The 18,046-nt window shown below is 66.6% G+C and overlaps 1 protein-coding gene across 5 annotated transcripts in view; it reads right to left on the reverse strand.

Moving 5' to 3' along the window:
• The window catches only part of CASKIN1 (CASK interacting protein 1), a 33,962-nt gene that overhangs the window by 3,080 nt on the left and 12,836 nt on the right, over nucleotides 1–18,046 (reverse strand). The window contains exons 2-19 of one of the 5 annotated variants that reach the window (XM_087733690.1): nucleotides 15,577–15,628; nucleotides 12,662–12,759; nucleotides 12,424–12,569; nucleotides 12,229–12,320; nucleotides 11,824–11,931; nucleotides 11,641–11,749; nucleotides 11,276–11,384; nucleotides 11,063–11,157; nucleotides 10,863–10,980; nucleotides 9,012–9,227; nucleotides 6,832–6,939; nucleotides 6,554–6,672; nucleotides 5,378–5,465; nucleotides 3,592–3,689; nucleotides 3,021–3,131; nucleotides 2,827–2,928; nucleotides 2,224–2,362; nucleotides 40–2,145 (exon numbers count right to left, since the gene is read on the reverse strand). In XM_087733690.1, coding sequence (XP_087589816.1) covers nucleotides 40–2,145; nucleotides 2,224–2,362; nucleotides 2,827–2,928; nucleotides 3,021–3,131; nucleotides 3,592–3,689; nucleotides 5,378–5,465; nucleotides 6,554–6,672; nucleotides 6,832–6,939; nucleotides 9,012–9,227; nucleotides 10,863–10,980; nucleotides 11,063–11,157; nucleotides 11,276–11,384; nucleotides 11,641–11,749; nucleotides 11,824–11,931; nucleotides 12,229–12,320; nucleotides 12,424–12,569; nucleotides 12,662–12,759; nucleotides 15,577–15,628 — 4,014 coding nt within the window. Of the gene's footprint in view, nucleotides 1–39; nucleotides 2,146–2,223; nucleotides 2,363–2,826; nucleotides 2,929–3,020; nucleotides 3,132–3,591; nucleotides 3,690–5,377; nucleotides 5,466–6,553; nucleotides 6,673–6,831; nucleotides 6,940–9,011; nucleotides 9,228–10,862; nucleotides 10,981–11,062; nucleotides 11,158–11,275; nucleotides 11,385–11,640; nucleotides 11,750–11,823; nucleotides 11,955–12,228; nucleotides 12,325–12,423; nucleotides 12,570–12,661; nucleotides 12,760–15,576; nucleotides 15,629–18,046 lie in introns of those variants that run through there. The other 4 variants (XM_087733689.1, XM_087733691.1, XM_087733692.1 and 1 more) reach the window with 4 other exon arrangements.

The raw sequence follows: 18,046 nt of genomic DNA on the forward strand, positions 1-18,046 counted from the left end.
TGGGGAGCTCCCGTCCCGGGGGGCTGGCGGGGCACCTACCTGGGCTGCCGGGGCTCGGGATGGGCACCTTTTTGGGGACAGGCACTGGTGGCCCGGGCACCTTCTGGGGTGGCTGCGTCAGCACAGGCTTGGGGGACACCGGCGGCTTGAAGGGCTTCTTGGGTTCAGCAGGCGGCGGGGTGTAGTCGGGGCCATCAGGGCGGGCGGTGGGTGGTGGGGTGGGGGGTGGCTCAGCCCCGCTCAGCTCAGAGGCTGGCCGCCGCTTGACGGTGCTGGTGCCGTTCTGGTAGACAGCGAGCGGAGCCGGCTCCAGTGCTGGCTCCTTGTCCTTGGCCTTGGGCCGGCGCTTGACGGTGTCGGACTCGGTGAGGACGAAGCGGACGCCATCTTGCTGGCTCTGCCTGGCCCGGATCCGCCGCTTCAGCGTGGCACTGGCCTCCACTTTGGCCAGGTCGCCGTGGCGGTGGGCCGGGGACAGCCCCTCGCCCACCTCCCCCCGGGCAGGCCCCAGGGGCCGTGGCCGCTGCTTGATGGTGAGGTTGCCCTCCTCAGCGAAGGGGATGCCGTCTGGGGAGCCGCCACGCTCAACCCGCAGCCGCTCACCAGGGCCATCGGCACCCACCTCTGATCGCACGCTGTCAGCACGCTCACGGCGGGCGGCTGCCACCAGCCCGGTGACAGGGCCACTGATGGTCCGGCGCCGGTTCACCACCTCCCCATCCAGCCCAATGGCCTCCTTGTGCTTGACAGTGGCCAGGACAGTGGCCACGCGGGCACGCTCGGGGCTGCCTGGGGGGGCCCCTGGCTGCAGGTAGTAGCCCTCGGGTGCCTTGGCCGGCCCTGGCCCGCTGGCCCCATGTGGCTTCTGCAGCGCCAGTGCCCGGGCCCCACCACCAATGGAGGACATCTCCAGCATGGCCGCGATGCTGCGCACGCTTCCAGCACTGCCCGTGTCCACGCTGCCACCCAGGTCACTGGCGCGCCGCTGCTCCCGGCGGCTCTCGCCCTCGGTGACAGGGGGCCCAGTGGCCACCTCACCCTCACCCTCCTTGGGGAAGTCCTCAGCCATGCCGGCGCTGGAGATGGCGGAGCTGGAGCGCTTGGGGGGAGGCGGCGGGGGCCCCTTCTTCTTGGGGCGGACAGCGAAGGACTGGCTACGGTTGACGTTCTTGTCACTGCCGGCAGGCGCCCGCACCGAGTGGCTGCGACCCACGCGCCGCTGGACAGTGGCATAGGGCCCCGCGTCTGGCACCAGCAGCTCGTCCCGCTCCTGCTCGCTGTCGGAGGCAGCGTATCGGTTCAGGCTGTGTGCCCGCTTCTTCGGCCGCCCGGGCTCCTCCTCGCCCTCACCCGCCGGCGGCAGGCACAGCACTGGCACTGAGACGGGCAGGACGGGCACCCCCGGGGGTCCCCCCTCGCCCTCGGCAGGCTGCGGCAGGACGTAGGCGAAGCCGCGGTGGGTGGGTGACTGGGGCAGGGAGCGGGGCGACGCGGGGCGCTCGCCTGGCGGCAGCAGCTGCGGTGTGGGCTTCACCTTGGCGGTGGCGTGGGGTGCTGGCAGGCCCTGTGGGGAGGGGGGCCGTGGCTTGCCGGGGGTCTGTGGTGGTGTCAGGTGGCCAGCGGAGGGCGGGAAGGGCTGCCGGGGCTTGCCAGGCACTGGTGGCACGCTGGCACGCTTGACGGGGTGGCCGTGCCGGGGCGGACGCCCCTCCTTGGGTGGTGCGGGGGGGCCCTCACCAGCCCCTTCTGCCAGGTACTCCTGGCTTTTGGAGATGGCGGCGGTGGGGGGGGCCCGTGGGCCATCCCCCAGCAGCTCCTGCGAGCTGCTCATCAGCCTGGCACGGCCACCCAGCCCCGGGGGCGAGCGGTAGCCAGGGGCCGCGGGGTTTGCCACCTTCTCAGGGGGCTCCTCGGGGCCTTCGCCTGTCATGGCCACCTGCAGCTCGCTGCTGAGCTCACTGTCCTGGAAGGTGGTCATCTTGGGTGACTGGCACTCGGGCGGCTCCGGTGGGGGGGACTCAATGGCCAGCACCTCCGGGCACGCCGCTGCCTTCCTTTTCAGTGTACCCGGCTCATACTTGCCCAGCTCAGCACGCTGCAGCTCTGCCAGCTTCTTCACTGCCAGCATCAGCTTCTTCTGGTGGCCTGGGGACGGCATGGGGCATCAGCGCCACTGCCAGGGGCTGGGGCCACCACAGCCAGCGCTGCGGCACAGCACCTTACCCAGCTTGGTGATGCCGATCTCCTGCAGATCCTCCCAGGTGATGTCAGTGATGAAGTCGATGTTCTCGTAGCCGTTCTCCACCAGCACCTTGTAGTACTGGGACAGGCCAATCATGGAGAGCCACAGCGCCAGGTTGGCCTGGGGGGGGGCGCAGAGCACGGCTCAGTGCTGGCTGGCAGCAGGGTCTGGCCCTGGCACACCCTGGCACTGCAGCGTGCGTGGGGTCTCCCCATCCTGCTGGGGGATGGCCCCAGGGGACTTCCCTATCCCCACACTGTCCCTGTGCTCCACAAGCTCCCAGGGCCCATTCCCATGGGAAGCCCCTTTGCCATGCCCAGCCAATGGAGCAGGAGAGGTGTTGGGGATACACCTGGTGTCATGTCCATGCGGTGACAATTGGCACCAGTCTGACAGTCCCCGAGCTGTTGGGAGGGGACATGTGCAGCTTCAGGACCACGGGATGTGGGCATCATCTGGCAGTGGTGAGCCAGCTGCCACCCTCGTCCCCCTGTGCCACCCCCTCCCTGGAGGGGACAGGGCAGAGGGGACTAGTTGCTACCCTGGATGTGGCTTCGGCGTCCCTGGCCCCACGCAGCCCTTACCGGCTTGTACTCTGGCAGCCATTCAGGGATATTGAGGTTGTTGATCTCAGAGGCTATCTTCTTCCTGTGCCCTGGCTTGGTGACACCGATGGCCGTGAGGTCCTGGGGCAGAGAGAGGGGTCAGCACTGCCCTGCATCGGCTGTACCCGCCCCCCCCGCAGCACTGGCCAGCCCCAGCGCCCCTGTGGCCTCACCTCTGGTGTCATCCGGCTAATGGTGGTGATGTCGTAGCCAGCGTTGATGAAGTTGGGTGCGTAGAGCTGCAGCTGGAACTTGCAGAGCCACTGGTACACAGCCTCTGAGCTCTGGAGTGAGAGAGACAGCACAGCTCGGGGCAGCCCTGGGGATGGGGACCCACCGTCCCTACCCGTGTCCCCTGGGACTGTCCCCACACCTGTCTGTGTGCTGGCAGGAGACCCCAGCTGGGAGCCGGCACCACAGTGGGGCTGCGTGGCCCTGTGGCTTGGGGTACCCCAGGCACAAGTCTGTCCCCCAGGATGTGCAGGGGGCTGGTGCTGTGGAGCTGGGGGGGCTGGCAGCCGCAGGGATGACTCACACCACTGGCTCATGGCACAGCTCCCCACAGGCACTGCCATCGCTGCAAACACCAGAGCCCTGCCAGCCTTGGCAGCCGTGACACAGGGCTGCCAAAGCGCCCGCAGCTGTGGGTGTAGGGGGTGCCTCCCATGTGGCTGTGGCTGTGCCTCCCCTGGCACCACACTCCACTGCAGGGCACCCCATGCCACCTCAGTGCTCCCCACTCACCTTCCCCTCCGATGGTGGCTCCATCTTCTTCAGCTGGGGCTCGGCAGGGGGCTGGGGGGCGTACGGGGAGCTGGCCACGCTCTGCGACCGCGACGAACCTGCCAGAGAGGCAGTGGTCAGCGGGTCCAGGGCCACACACCCCCCGGGCTCTGGCCAAGCGAGGAAGGGAGCTGAGCCCCTGCCCCACATGGGATGGCACAGCCAAGGCCCCCGGGTTGGCAGGGCCAGGGCAGGCACGGGAGAACAGCCACCCCAGCACAGCAGCCTGGAGCACCCTGGGGTGCCCTGGGGTCTGCTCCCCCGGGATGGGCAGGGGTGGTGCAGGGCACTGTGCCCAGGCACTGCTGGATGGGTCACAGCTCCTATTGTTGAATCCTGGTGAGGCTGTCCATGCTGGCACAGGGCTCACAGCAAGGGTTGCATCAGCATGGGGCTCCGCAGGGCACCCAGCCCCCTACACCATGGCACATGGGGCTCCTGGGTGCCACGCTGGCTCGCCTGGGCTGCCCTTGCTGTTGCCCTTGTCCACCCACCCAGAGACAGGCGAGCCCCCAGACCAGTGGGGGCCGGGGTGCTGCAATGCCCTCCACCCAGTGCAGCCCTGAGCGGAGGAACCCAGCCAGACCCCTCCTCCAGAGTGGGTTTTCCTGGCTGCCCACCTCCCCCAGGCAGCAGCCAGAGGGGTCCCACTGCTCAAAGCCCTCTGTCCCCGCTCCTCCAGCCATGCCACCAACCCAGGATGGGGCTCATCCACCCACTGTGCCCCACAGCAAGGGGCCTGGCTGGGGAGGGCAGGCTGGCACGAGCTGCCTCATCCCCCGGCACCCCCGCACAGGCACCCAGGCAGCCCTGTGGCACCCACCCTCCAGCTGGTGCCTTTGCCAGCCCTGGGGGTGATGAGGGCTGCCCAGAAATTTCTGATCAGGACCAGCAAGAGCAGTTCCTTCCCCCCTGCTGGCAACTGCATCCTCCATGCATATACATTCCCCCCCCGCCCCATGTGTGTGTGCATCCAATGTGTGCGTGTGTGTACCCCCCTCCTGTGTGTGTGTGCATCCCCCCCACCGTGTGTGTGCATCCTCCTTGCGTGTGCATCCTTCTGGCATCTGCATCCCACTTGCGTGGGCATCCTCCTCACATTTGCATCCCTCTGCCACGTGCACCTCCCTCGCGTCTGCATCCCACTTGCATGTACATCTCTCCAGCATGTGCTTCCCCCTCCAAGCAACGCGTGCATCCCCCCCCCGTGTGCGCATCCCCCCCTCCCCAGCTTTCCATCCCCCCTGCGTGTGCATCTCCGCAGCCCGGGCATCCCCCGGCACGTTCATCCCCCACGTGTGCATCCTCCCCGCGTGTGCATCTCCTGTCTGTGCCCCCCCCCCCCCAGCATGTGCCTCCCCCGCGGCATGGCCGTGCCCCCCGCTGCCAGGGCAGCCCCTGCCCGCAGCCCCCCGGACGACGCTGGCAGTGATGGGGGGACCCCGGCTCAGGCTCCGGCAGGGCTGGTGGGGGGCCAGGGAAGGGAAGGGGCTGGGGAGGAGCGCTGCCGCCCCCCCGCCCGCCCACGCCGCCCCCCCCGTCCCCCACGGGGCCCCCACTAACCGAGGCAGGAGAAGGCCTGGCAGCAGCCGAAAGGCGAGAGAGTCATTTTTTACCCACACGTTTTTCTTCTGGCGATGGGTGCCGTGGCAATAAAAAAAAAGACAAATCCCTGGATCCACGGCACGCCCGCGGCAGGGCCAGGGCTCCTCCTGCTCCCGGCAGCCGGGCGGCCGGCGGCACGCACCTGCGGGGATGTCCTGCGCCTTGGCCGGCCCATCGCCCACGGCAGTCTCTTGCGCAGAAGCCTTCTGGGAAAGGACCGTTGCCAGCAGCTGAAAAACACCCCGGGAAGGGGGGAGAGCAGGCAGGAGTGAGGCGGGCAGGCGGCGTGGGCCGGTGGGCGCGGGGGGTGCATGTCGCGGGTGCCGCGGGTGCTGTGGGTGCTGCGGCGGCCGCCCTGCTGCCAGCCCGGGCGAGGGTGGGCAGGGAGGGGCGCAGCAGATTTGGGCTGTGGCGGGGAGAGCGGGAGCAGCGGGAGCAGCACAGATGGTGCTTTGCAGGCGTCGGGAGCCCGCAGCACCGCGGCACCCCGAATCCAGCCTGACGCATGCCCGGCTCAGGCTGCCAGCGTGGGCTGCAGGGCCCCCTTGCCTGAAAAGCAGAGCCCCCACGGCTGTCAGCATGGTGCTCGGCTCAGGGGCACACAGACCCCAGTGCCCAGCCGGCTCTGGCATAACACGGGCAGGATGCCAGGGGAGGTGGGCTCGCGGGTGCCTTGGCCCGGGGACGGGACACCCCAGGCTGCCATGGGCAGGGCACAAAGTGCAGGGGGCAACGTGCAGCCAGCAGTGTGCAGGGGGCAATGTGCAGTGTATACTGTGCAGGCAGCAGCATGTAGTGTGCAATGTGCAGTGGGCAATGTGCCGGCAGCAGTGTGCAGTGTGCAGGCAGGAGCGTCCAGTGGGCTGCGTGCTGGCAGCAGCAGGCAGATGGCTCTGTGCAGTGCGGAGCTGCAGTGGGCAGCATGCTGGAGGCAGCACACAGCATGCAGCGCAGCGTGCAGTATGCAGTGTGGAGGCACCCTGCGAGTGGCAGCAGAGGCACAACATGCAGCCTCACCGGACCCTGCACACGTTGGCAGCCCCCGCAGCCCAGCAGGATGTTGTCCTGGGGGGTCTGAGCCTGGGCCCAGCCAGCAGCTGAGGGCCAGCCAGGAGGGCACACACTGGTGGCCACCGTCGGTGACGGCCGCAGCTGGCGGCATGCTGGGTGCTCAAAGCACCTGGCCGAGCATCAATCCCAGCAGGGACCAGGGGCAGCTGCCAAGGCAGCGAACACCTGCCCCAGGGCAAGCGCCAGTGCTGGGACTGGAGCCGAGTGCCACCACAGGCTGGCACGGCTGCCTTGGGGCTCGCCTTACCTTGACACCTTCAGAGCCAGCGTGCAGGGCATGTGCCCCACTGCCCGTGCTCTGCCCGCTCCCCGAGCTGCGGGCAGAGGCCACGCTGCCTGTGCTGCCCAGGCTGCTGCGGTCACCACCTGCACAGAGAGAGGAGATGCCGTCAGGGCACCGAGCCCCATGGCCGGGTTGGGGGATGTCGCAGTGCATCCATGCCCCACTGGAGCCACTGCGACATCCTGGTATGTGCCCCCACCCCCAGGGACAGGGAGGGTCTCAGCAGCACGCGCCTGCCATACCTGCGAAGGGTTTCCGCAGCACCCAGATCTCCTCTGCGGGAGCCGGCGCGGTCGATCCCCCCTGCGACGGCGAGAGGTGGGACGGGCTCATGTCGGCCCCGCGGGACCCTTGGTGGCAGAGCAGAGAGAGCAGCCATCAGGCATGCGTGGCTCCATGCACTTGGGCTTGCATCAGTGTGGCACAGGGCGAGGTGACTCGTGGCCCCGGGGCCCGTCCCTGCCGCACACAGGGAAAACCCTGCAGCAAAGGTGTGGGGTCCCTGGCTGCGGCCGTGCCCAGGGATGCCAGCGCTGTCCCAGGGGCCTGTCCCTCCCAGCAAGCAGCTGGCACGGGGTGACAGTGACCAGCCCTGGGACCCCATCCTGCAGGGTGTCCCCTCCCTGCCGCCAGCCAGGGACAGACCTGTGGCAGGATGCCCCAGTGACCCAGCTCGGCCCGGGCAGGGGATGGGGACTGTGTCATCCCTGCGCAGAGCAGGATGGGGACACGACCTGGTGCAGGAGAGCAAAGGGAGCCAGGCAAACTTGAGCAGTGGGGACCAGGGTCCCCACCCCACTGTCCCCCAGCCAAGACAGTGCTGGCCATGCCCCTGTGGCTGCCTGCACCTGTCTGGAGGAGGATGCAGGGGCCATGTGGGGCCAGGCACCGGGTGCTGAACCCCCCGTGCTCCCCAGGGTGCCCCATGGCAGCCGGCGACACATGGGTGACACAGCAGTGGGTGAGAGGACCCGGCCCTCCTGGCGGGGCACGGCTCGAGGGTAACCCTCAAAGCATTGCTCCTTCACTGCCCACCTGCCTCTGCCAGGTCCTGCTCACACCTGGGCCGGCTGGGGACACCCAGTGCTGAGCCCAGGGTTTAAAACAGCATCAGATGAGATGGACAACAGCCCCGTGAGGCCCGGCACTGCCGCAGCCCTGCCGCCAGCCACCAGGTACGAGGCATTGCCACCCGACGGCTGCCCAGGCCATTTTCATTCATTAAGCCACTCGCCCCATTAGTGGCCAGGCTGTAGCAGGGGGCGGATGGTACAAGGTGATAAAGTCACCAAAGGAGCGCAAGGGGGAACAAATGGCTACGTCGCAATTGGGCTGGGACGTCCCTGAGCTGCGCACACTGCAGTGACACCGAGAGGAGCCCGTGCTGCCCGGGCAGGCGTAAGGCCCTGTGCAACCCAGCGGGGAGAAAAAGACCCAGGGAAAAGTTTTGCTCCCTTGTCCCCATCACCGGCATGACCAGCCTGGCGCTCTCCCAACACAGCCTGCTGCGCCGCCACCGCTGGGGCACATGCAAAGACCCCCAGGCTCCAGACAGCCGGTGGCAGCCCCTGTGGGCATGGCACATGCTGCACCCCTGCAAACCCCCCGCCAAATATTTGCTCTCCGGGCACTCCCGACACATAGACCTGCAGCATCTGTGACCTGTCCGTGCCACAGCGACAGACCCCAGGGTTTAGCTGGGCACTGCCTGTGCTGAGCCAGCCCCAAGAGCATCCCCCAGGAAAGCACACCCCGCGCCGCAGCCCCTTCCCACACTGAGCACGCAGCCCCGACCCAGCTAGAGCGGCTTGTTGGGTGTCGAGCACCCTGCGAGGGAGGCTGCAGCGGGCAGAGGATCCCTGCGCCCATGGCTCCCAGCCGGGCACTGTGCTGCCCAGCCCTGCCCCCAGCACAGAGCCTGGAGAGTGTTTTATGGGGTCCACACGCACCCGGAGAGGAAGGGCAGGAGTGCAGGGGCCGTGGGCAGAGTGCAGACAGCCAGCAGCACAGCTCTGCCTCCAGCCCTGCCCTGCAGCCAGGGACACCAGGGTGGTGAGGGTGGGATGTGCCGGCAGCGGAGCCGTGGGCCACACAGTGCTACAGCAGCGCTGGAGAGGGCGTGCAGGGGAGGGGGCCGATGGCATGCACGTGTGCACACACACGCACACACTGCACGCACACACCTGCCTGCATGCACACGCGCACACCTGCATGCTCACACGCACATGCACGCGTCTGCACGCACACACCTGCATGCACACACACGCACCCACGTACACGCACTTGCACGCACCTGCACGCACCTGCGTGCAAACACACCACAGCAAGGAGGAGAGAGGCCGAGCAGAAAGAAAAGACTCGATACACACTTTAAAGGAAAAGAAAGAAATCCATCGAGAGCACGAAGCGAGCGGTGAACTACCTTGTCTGTAACGCGGCTCGTCGGCACTGCTAGGGGAGAGCCTGTGATAGCCAAAGGAACTGAAAAGAGTCTGATGGGAATGTGGTGGTGGAGGTGGAGGTGGAGGCAGGGAATGGAACGGATGGGACGAGGCGTCACCATTTAGCACAGCAGCCCCGTAAGCCGGGAGCGGGATCTTTTGGTACTGTTGGGGGATTGTTACAGTCTCCCATGAACCTGATAATAAAACATAACAAGAGACAAAATGAAAAGAATCAAAATAATAGAGACACGCTCAGCGCCACCAAAAAAAAAAAAAAAGAAAAGAAAATAAAAAAAAGAAAGGAAAAAAAGCAGCAAACAAAAAAAGCAACCAAAGGAACATGGAGAAGCCAGAACCGAGACCCAACCGATGCCGAGCCGAGCCAAGGAGCAGCAGCGGGAGCTCAGCGCACGGCCTGGCCCAGCGGAAGGGTACATCCTGCGGGCACATCCCGCAGACCCGCCACGGCTCCCCAGCGGGGCACGGATGCCAGGGCAGCCCCATCCTTAAGGCAGCAACATCACCGTGGGGCTCTGGGCACTGTGAGCCTCCCACAGCCGGGCTGCCGGGGGTCCTGCTCCCCACGAAGGCATCCCAGGAGGAGGCAGGCTGCAGGCACGGCTGGGCTGGGGGCTGCAGTGCCAGCTCCCCCGTGCCCAGCTGGCCAAGCCCTGGTGCAGCCGCCGCCTGCAGCCCATGCTGCCGCCCCGCTGAACGCGAGCCAGAGCTCCAGCCAATGGGATGGCTACGAAACCCCACACCCTGGCAAACACCACCACAGAGCTGGCCACATCCCAGGAGCCACGGACCTCATCCCCATCATACCGGGACACGACCCACACCCAGAGAGTGGCTCTGCCCCTGCCTGTGCTATGTGGCACCTCTGCAGCATCCACAGCCAGTGTGGCAGTGCCTGGCAGCCGGCAGGCACTCGTGCCACTGCTCCCTTAGGATCTTGTTCAAGCGCTGCCATTCCCTGCCTGCACCCCAGAGATGTGGCCGCCCCTGAGATCGCACAGAGCTAGGCAGCGCGTGGCTGCCAGTGCGGGGAGCGAGCCGGTCGATGGGGCGGGGGGGGGGGGGCTTTCAACGCTGCCTACAGAGGCACCAGCCCCATCACAGTGCTCCTGGCAGCGAGCATGGTTACAGGCCATCCCAGGGGACCGCGCACCCCATTGGGAGCCTGAGGGAATGGGAACAGGGATAGGGACAGGCAGCCGCAGGGCAGGGGAGCAGGGTCTGATCCCTGAGACGGCCCCTGGCCAGGGAGAGGGTCCCCGAGGGGCAGCGCCGGGTCCATGGCACCAGTACCCAGCCCTGCATGAGGCTGCTGCAGCCACCCCTGCTCAGACCCAGAGCACTGGGTCCCCTGGTCCCATTGCTGTGCCATCCCACCCAAAACCCCAGTGAGACCCACAGCTCTCTCCATGCACTGACCTCCTGGCACCACAGACACCTCCCCCAGCCCAACACCAGCCTGGCTCCGGGGCTGTCCCATGAGCACTCCGGGGCTGCCGGCACTGATCCCTATGTGCACCATGTGGGCACCGACCCCAGAGGCATAAGAGGGGCACTGACCCCACATGCACAACGAGGACACCGATCTTACATGCACAATGGGGACACCAACCCCACACTCTCAAAGGCACCGTCCTCATGCACATGGCAGGGACACCAACCCCCACATGCATGATGGGGGCATCGCCCCAGCTTGGCTTCACCGGCTGCACCCCTCGACACCCCAGGCACCGCTTGACAAAAACAGGGCTCCCTGGGGCTGCAGGTTGGGGAGCAGCCCTGCGGGGGGAGGCAGGGGGGGGATTATTTGCCTGTTCGTTTGCTTATGGCTTCGACGAGGCTGGAGGGGAAGTAGCCCACACGGTCGTTGCCGGTCCGGTTGTCGTGAATGCAGCCCTTCCAGCGCCCATCCGCGTGCTGCTCCAGCACCTGTGGGCAGGGGCCGGGTCAGGGGCCGGCGCTGCCAGCAGGGTCCCCCCGGCCCCCTCGGCCCCCCCCCGGCTGCACTCACAGTGATGACGTCCCCGGCTTTCACGTTGAGGCTGGTCAGGTCATAGTTGTTGCAATAGTCCTTGACGGCCCGGACCTGCAGAGCGGCGGAGGCGTCTGCGAGGACAGAGCGGGAGGGTCGCCGGCCACCCAGCCCCACCGCAGGGGCTGTCACCCGCAGCCTGGCATCCCCCCAGCACTGGTGCAGCTGCCCCGTGCCCCCCCGGCCCCCTACCCCGCAGCATCTGCTTGATCTCCTTGCTGGCCTGGCTGGTGGTGAACTGGTTGACGATGTCCAGAGCTGTCTGGTTGTAGGTGTTCCTGACGTGGGCGTTGATCCCGCTCTGCAACGGCACGGAGAGGGCTTGGGAGGAGGCTGCCCCCCTCCCTGCCACCCCCTGGGACCCCCTGGATCACCCTGAGACCAGCAGCCAGAGGGCACAGCTCACTGCCTTGGTGTCTGTGTCCCCTGGGACCTTCACCCCCATCCCGCAGGAGAGGTGCACATACAGCTCCGCAGCCCCTGGGTGCAGGGTCGCTCCCTTCCCGCAGCCCCTTCCTGGGCTGGGGGTGTCAGGGGGTGTCGGGGGGGGGCCTTACATCCAGCAGCAGCCGCACCACGTCCGTCTTGCCGCACAGGGCCGCCTCGTGCAGCGCTGTGCCCGCCTTGGTTTGCCGGTTGATGTCGATGCCAGCCTGCAGCAGGAGCCTGCGGGCAGACGGCGGGGTCAGTGAGGATGGGGGGGTGGGACCGGCGCTGCCCTCCCTGCCCACGGCACCCACCGGATGATGTCGATGTGGCCGTTCTTGGCGGCGAGGTGCAGGGGGCTGGTGCCATTGGGGTCGGTGGTGTCCCCCGGCTTGGGCTCCAGCAGCGCTGCGCACATGTTGCTGTTCAGGAGCAGTTGGACCACCTGGCTCAGCAAACACAGATGGAGCAGGGCTGCAAGGGCAGCTCAGCCGCCGACCGGGGCTGCGGCCCCCCAGCCCCTGCCTCCCCTCCATGCTCTGCCCCTCCTCCAGCAGCCGGAGATCCCCCACAGCGGTGACACCACAGGCCCCCACTGCCATCTCGTCAGGGGGCTGCTCCGTGCCCCCCCAGGCTGCTCCAGCACCCCCAGGGACCCGGCCGTGGCCCCCTCCCCTCCCAGTCTTCTTCTCAGGGGTCCCGGCCATGCAAGGACTTACCCCGACCCGGCCAAACTCGCATGCCAGGTCCAGGGGCGTCTTCCCCGAATTGTCCATGATGCAGGGGTTGGACTGGTGCTGCAGGAGCATCTCTGACTGCGGACAAGTGAGACCCCAGCTCGGCAAGGGCAGAGGCAGGGAGGGCGGCACAGTCCCCCCTGCCACCGCCGCCCCCCACCGCCGGCCCCACCGTACCACGTCGTAGTGCCCATGCTGTGCTGCCAGGTGCAGGGGGATTTGACCCTCATCCGACGGGATGTTGACAGAGGAACCCGCTTTCAGCACCATTTTCATGGGCTCCTTCTTGCCTTGCCAAGCTGCGTAGTGCAGGGGCCGCATGCCTGCAGGTGGGCAGGACAGGCACGCCATGAGCCCCTCAGAGCCTGCAGAGGGGCATGGGGCGGGGGGCCATGGCCAGGACCCAGGGACTCACCTTTGTTGTCCTTAATGTCCACCGCAGCCTGCGCCTCCAGCAGCAGTGAGATGAGCTCCGTGTTGCCGTTGAGCGCCGCATGGTGAAGAGCCGAGAACCTGGAGACCGGCCATGGTGTCAGGGGTCCCACGACCCTGTCCCCTCTGCAGCCCTGCCAGCCCCTGCCGGCAGCATGGCCTCGAGGCTGCACCCACCACAGCACCCCAGGGTACCCGTTCTGCCTCCCGCAGCCCCCCCACATGCACATGTCCCCACGCTCCCCAGGCAACCCCACCTCTACATCCTTCTGTGGGCACCCAGAGAAAGACCTGCCGCAGGGACCAGCCATGGCCAAGCCACAAGCTGAGCCAGGAGCCGGCCACGTCCCAGCGTGCAACAAGGGCCAGAAGGGTGGATGTGCCAGTGTAGATATGGGTTTGCTCTCCAGCCCATCACTTTATTTAGCTTCCTCTGCAGTGCTACAGCCACAGGACAGACCCCACCCAACCCGCACGGTGGGATGCACGGCTGGTGATGCCGCCGAGCTGGGAGCAGGGGCTGGCGGGTCTGATCTGGGTATGCTGAAGCAAGATAGATGCAGATGAAATGCTCCCTGGGGATGTTCAGATCCCATGGGCTGGAAGCAATGAGCAGGGTAGGCATGGGGGGGGGGGGTCCCACTGAGGGTGGGGGGTGCCAGGGAGCAGGGAGAGCCCGGGAAAGCCGCCGGCCCTGCCATGCCACACCTCGCTCTGCTTTCCCTGGGACTGGCGAAACCAGGAGGCTCATTGCTGGGAAGCAGGCCAGGAGCTGACCTACTTGCTGCTCCCGGCAGCGGCATCCTCCGCGTGGCTGCGCTTGCGCCCGCTACCCCGCTGCTCCAGGCCCCGGTCATGAACGGCGTCCCTGTCCCATCCCCGGGGCCACCCCGGTGTCACCGGAGCATGGGAACGGACTGCAGACGCCAGTGAGACCTGCCAACCCCTGTGGCTGCCTGGTGCCCGAGAGGTGGGTGGTGGGGCAGCGATCCCGTCTGCCCCCCATCATCGGGACCCCCAGCTGAGGGGGAACATGTCCCCACTGGGGAGCACACTTTGGCCACCACCTTCCCCACAGAGCTGCCGCCTGCGATTCCCTGGCCGGGAGCGGCGATGCGAGCAGACAGCTTGCGCAGGAGGTCGATCCCCAACGTCTGCCTGGGAAATGTCAACATTTTCTGCTCCAGCGCCCTGCTCAAATCCGCTCAAGATGGTGCAAATCGCAGCCCTCCCTGGGCTGCCTTGGGGGCTTCTGTCGGCACGGCCCAGCCGGCCTCAAAGGCCACGCACAATGCATGGCACCATCCCCTGGGCAAGCCCAGGGACACCAGCATAGTGCTCACCCATGGTGCCCACCAGCCTGGGAATCAGCAAGTACAGCAGAAATGGGGAAACTGAGGCACAGCACCAAAGCTGGCTGAGCTGGCACAGCATGCTGGTGGCAGCGCAGAGCACACATGGGCTGCAGCCTGGGTTTGCCCTGCACATTGCTGGGGGATGATCCTTTCCAGGAGCAGGGCTGGAGGCTGGAGGTTGCTCCCCTGCTGCAGGGCTGCTCCTGCATGCGCCAAGCCAGCCGGTAGCCGCAGGCAGTTGCAGGCAGGGCACGAGCAGAGACCCTGACTGTAGCTCTCAACTGCCGACTCAGCCCTGCTATAATACACAGCCCTCCAGTGACCTGCCGGCTCCAATAGCAGCTGCACGAGGTGGTCCGTGGGGCGATGCATCCCCTTGCCCTACCCACATCGTGCCCTTCAGCCCCTGCCCTGCGCAGGCAGCACCATGCACCCGCCCCACCGCTGGCTGGCGTGCCCACACGCTCCCACTGCTGTGCATGCATGCTCATGCTCACAGACACACTTGCATGCACACGCTCGCTCAGCTGCACATCGGCATGCTTGCATGCACCCGTGCACGCACATACGTGCACGCGCACGGGCTGGCAGAGCCGATGCGCTGGTGAGTACCAGGGGATGCCCGCTGCCACCGCCCTGGTGCCAGGGCCCTGCTCGGGGGCGAGGATGAGGAGGGACCGAGGCTTCTGCGACTGCGCATCCCCAGGGCGTGCCCTCCCGTTCCTGATCCCATCCGGCCCCGGCGCTCACGCGCCATTTCCACGGCCACAGCAGAGCTGTCCCCAGGGACCAAGCGGCATTGCCCAGCCCTGTGTCCTGCTGCCCCTCTCAGTGTGGGGGGCACAGGGCAGGGGGAGACAGGGGGCACAGGGGGCAGCTGCTGCAGAGCCCTGCAAGCATCACTCCCTGCTCTCACCACAGCCCCCCTCCTCTGCAGGGCTCCGGCTGCCTTCCCACACCAGTGGCCTCATTAGTGTGATTAGCAGGGGGTGAGCCTGCGGCCCCCTTCCCTGCTCCTCCCTGCCTGTTGGATGCCAGCTGCGAAGCGGCGCACCTGCAGCACAGCCCAGCAGGGTCACAGCTCACCCACCCAGTGCCCCGCAGGGCTGCCCCCTGCACAGCACCCACAGAGCCCCAAGCCTGCGGCGAGAGCTGGGAAAAGGCCGGTGACACACGGGGCACAGCTCTTCCTCTGCCTTTCAGCCCTCACCTCCTGCCTCCTCTGATGCCCGCGGCTGCTAAGTGCAAGCCCACCAGCTCAGGGGTGCAGGCAGGGCTCAGCCGTGCTGGCTAACAGAGGCAAGAGCCCAGGCCCGTCTGGACCCCAGCAGCTCAACAGCATTGCTCCAGAGAGCCCGGCATGCCCACACACACACACAAGACTCCTGCTCACTGCACCCTGTGCTGCACACATCGCCAGGCACACATGCCCTGCTCACAGCACCCCATGGCACACGCACCCTTTTTTGTGCACCCCACGGCATGCACACCCTTGCCCATGCACCCCACTGCATGTGTGCCCAGGCATGGGGCTCCCACTCACCCGTCGGTGTCTTGGAAGTTGACGTTGACTTTCTTTGCTGATCCAAGGAGCTCTGGGAGGGAGGAAAGGGGACAGCACGTTAGAGTGGCACAGGAGGCAGCTGGGGCAGGGACCTGGGGCACACCGGGGAGGTGATGCGGCTGCAGCTCCAGGTTTCCCTCCCCACCAAGGTTTCAGCTCCCTGCAGCTCTGCAGCCTGGGCCGGGATGCAGCATGGTGCTGTGCGGGGCTGCCCGAGCCTGCAGGCAAGAGGGCTCAGGGTGGAGGGGTCCCCGCTGATGGCGGCAGAGCCTGAGGACCTCTCCTGGCACCAGGGTGTCCGTCCACCCATGCTGCTGTGGGTTTGCCGGGGCTCCCTCCCTGGCTCCCTCACCTTGCTGGGGCTCCGGCATGGCCCCATGGAGCCCAGTGCTGCACCGAGCCGCCAGGCTGGGCTGCTTTGGCAGGGCAGGGAGCTCGGCATGCTCCCCCGTGCCCCAGCACGTCCCCTGCCCCTGCAGCCCCCTGCCTGGCACTGCCCCACTCGCACTCCACGCCTGCTGGTATGGGAAAAAGAAACCACCTCGGGGAAATCCAATTAGCACCACGAGGAAGGATGGAGCCAGATTTACATAAGATTTAACAGAAAAATGCCACTCAGGCTTTCCAGTGAGCCTGCTCTTCCTCGCAGCACCCAGTGGGGAGCTGGAGCAGGAGGAGGAGGAAGAGGAGGGTGGCTGCAGCATGGCAGAGCCCCGGGCTGGGGACCCATGCAGCAGCCCCCATGCCCGCCACAGCGAACCGGCACTGGCACAGCCCTGAGCCTGTGGGCAATAACTCAAAGGCTGCACGGCCTGGCAGGGAGAACGGGCAGCCATCCTCACCCCAGCAGCTCAGCAGGAAGCATGCCAGGGACAAGCATGCCAGGGATAAGTGCTCACTGGGAGAAGCTGGCTGGAAGGGGCAATTTCAGGCAGGGAAGGGAGACATGGGTCCAGAAGGATGCTCCCTGCACACCACAGCCATGGCCTTGCTTACTCCCCCTGTACTGTGTCTCCTTGTCAGCATCCCAGTGAGATATTAAATTATTTGGCACAAAGAGCTGTGTCAGCAAACAGGGTGCAGGGGGCACCGGCGGCAGGAAGGGCGGCTGTGCCTGACCCTGACCCACAAGCCTAGGGAGCGGTGCTGGGCTGAACCACCCCTGCCTGGGCCACGCATAGCGGACGGTCCCAGGAGCAGCTGGGGCAGTGGCAGAGGTTTCTCCCTGCCCATGTGGAGGCTCCCAGGCTCTGGCACCCAGCACCGGCTCCCTCCCGCACTCTGTTGGCCACCTCACAGTCCGAGCTGCAGGACATTTGCTAACGATGATACAGCCCAGTGCTGATGGGTGAGAGCTATGGAGGATGGCTTCCGAACAGCAGTGGGATGAGAAGGGGCACTGCACGGTCCCCAGGGCACGTGGAGGGATGGGGCACCACAGGGTCCCCAGGGCATGGGGAGGGATGGGGCACCTCAAGGTCCCCGCAGCCAGCCCCGCTTGCCCTCCTTCCAGCAAACAAAACGCCACCAGCCCAAGCTCCCTTGCCCTGGCAGCCTGTGCTGTTCGTTTAACACATTAACAAACCACCCCAGCAACGAATCCCCATCAGGGTGGCCAGACCTGGGGAACAGCCCCCACATCCCATCCCCGCTGCAGCATCCCCATGCTCCCCTGGGAAGGACTGGACATGGCTGGCGGGCAGAGCCCCCCAGCACTGGGACCGACCACAGCGGACGGGGCCGAGTTGGTCCTCTCCAGTCCCGAGCTGCCTCCAGGCTCCTCAACAAAAGTGCCATTCAGCGCTGGTGGAGAGGAGCCCAGGGCCGCTTCCGCTGCTGCCCCGCGCCAAGAAGCAGCTCCCAGGAGAAGGGGGCCGAGCCGCCCCCCAGGGATGCAAATGGCCGGCGGACAAAAGGAGCCGGCGGGCGCAGGAGCGGCACCATGCCCAGCACTGGCTCCAATCTCCGGCCCCGAGACGGGCCCCGCTCCGGCTAACCGGTCCTCGCAGACGGACGGACGGATGTCAGCAGGTCTGTGGTGCCTGGCCTTTCCCACGGGTTGCTCCCAGTGAGGAGTTGGGATGGGGCAATGCCCAGGGATTGGCATCACGGGGTGCAGCAGTGACGCCAACAGCATCACCGCTGCACCCCGCGACGCAAATCCCCAGGTGCGTGTCGGCAGCCCCCGACACTGGCCAAACCAGCATCAGCTGAACACACCGTAGCGGCAAATCTTTCCTCCCTGCACCTGCAGGAGAGGCTGCGGCTGCCAAAATCTGTTTAGCACTTCCATCAACGCCTGTGCCAAGTGCTTAGTCAGTGACTTCCAGCCGTGCAGCGGTTTGACTTTCATTAAAGCTCTGGCAGCAGCCGCGAGCCTGCTGGTGCCCATGCCGGGCTGCGGCGAGCTCAGGCCCCAGCATGGCTTCAAGCGCTACCAGGAAAAGGT

Source organism: Nipponia nippon, unplaced genomic scaffold (genome assembly GCF_047370975.1).
Source record: "Nipponia nippon isolate SJK-2023a ecotype South Korea unplaced genomic scaffold, ASM4737097v1 scaffold_5, whole genome shotgun sequence".
NCBI lineage: Eukaryota > Metazoa > Chordata > Aves > Pelecaniformes > Threskiornithidae > Nipponia > Nipponia nippon.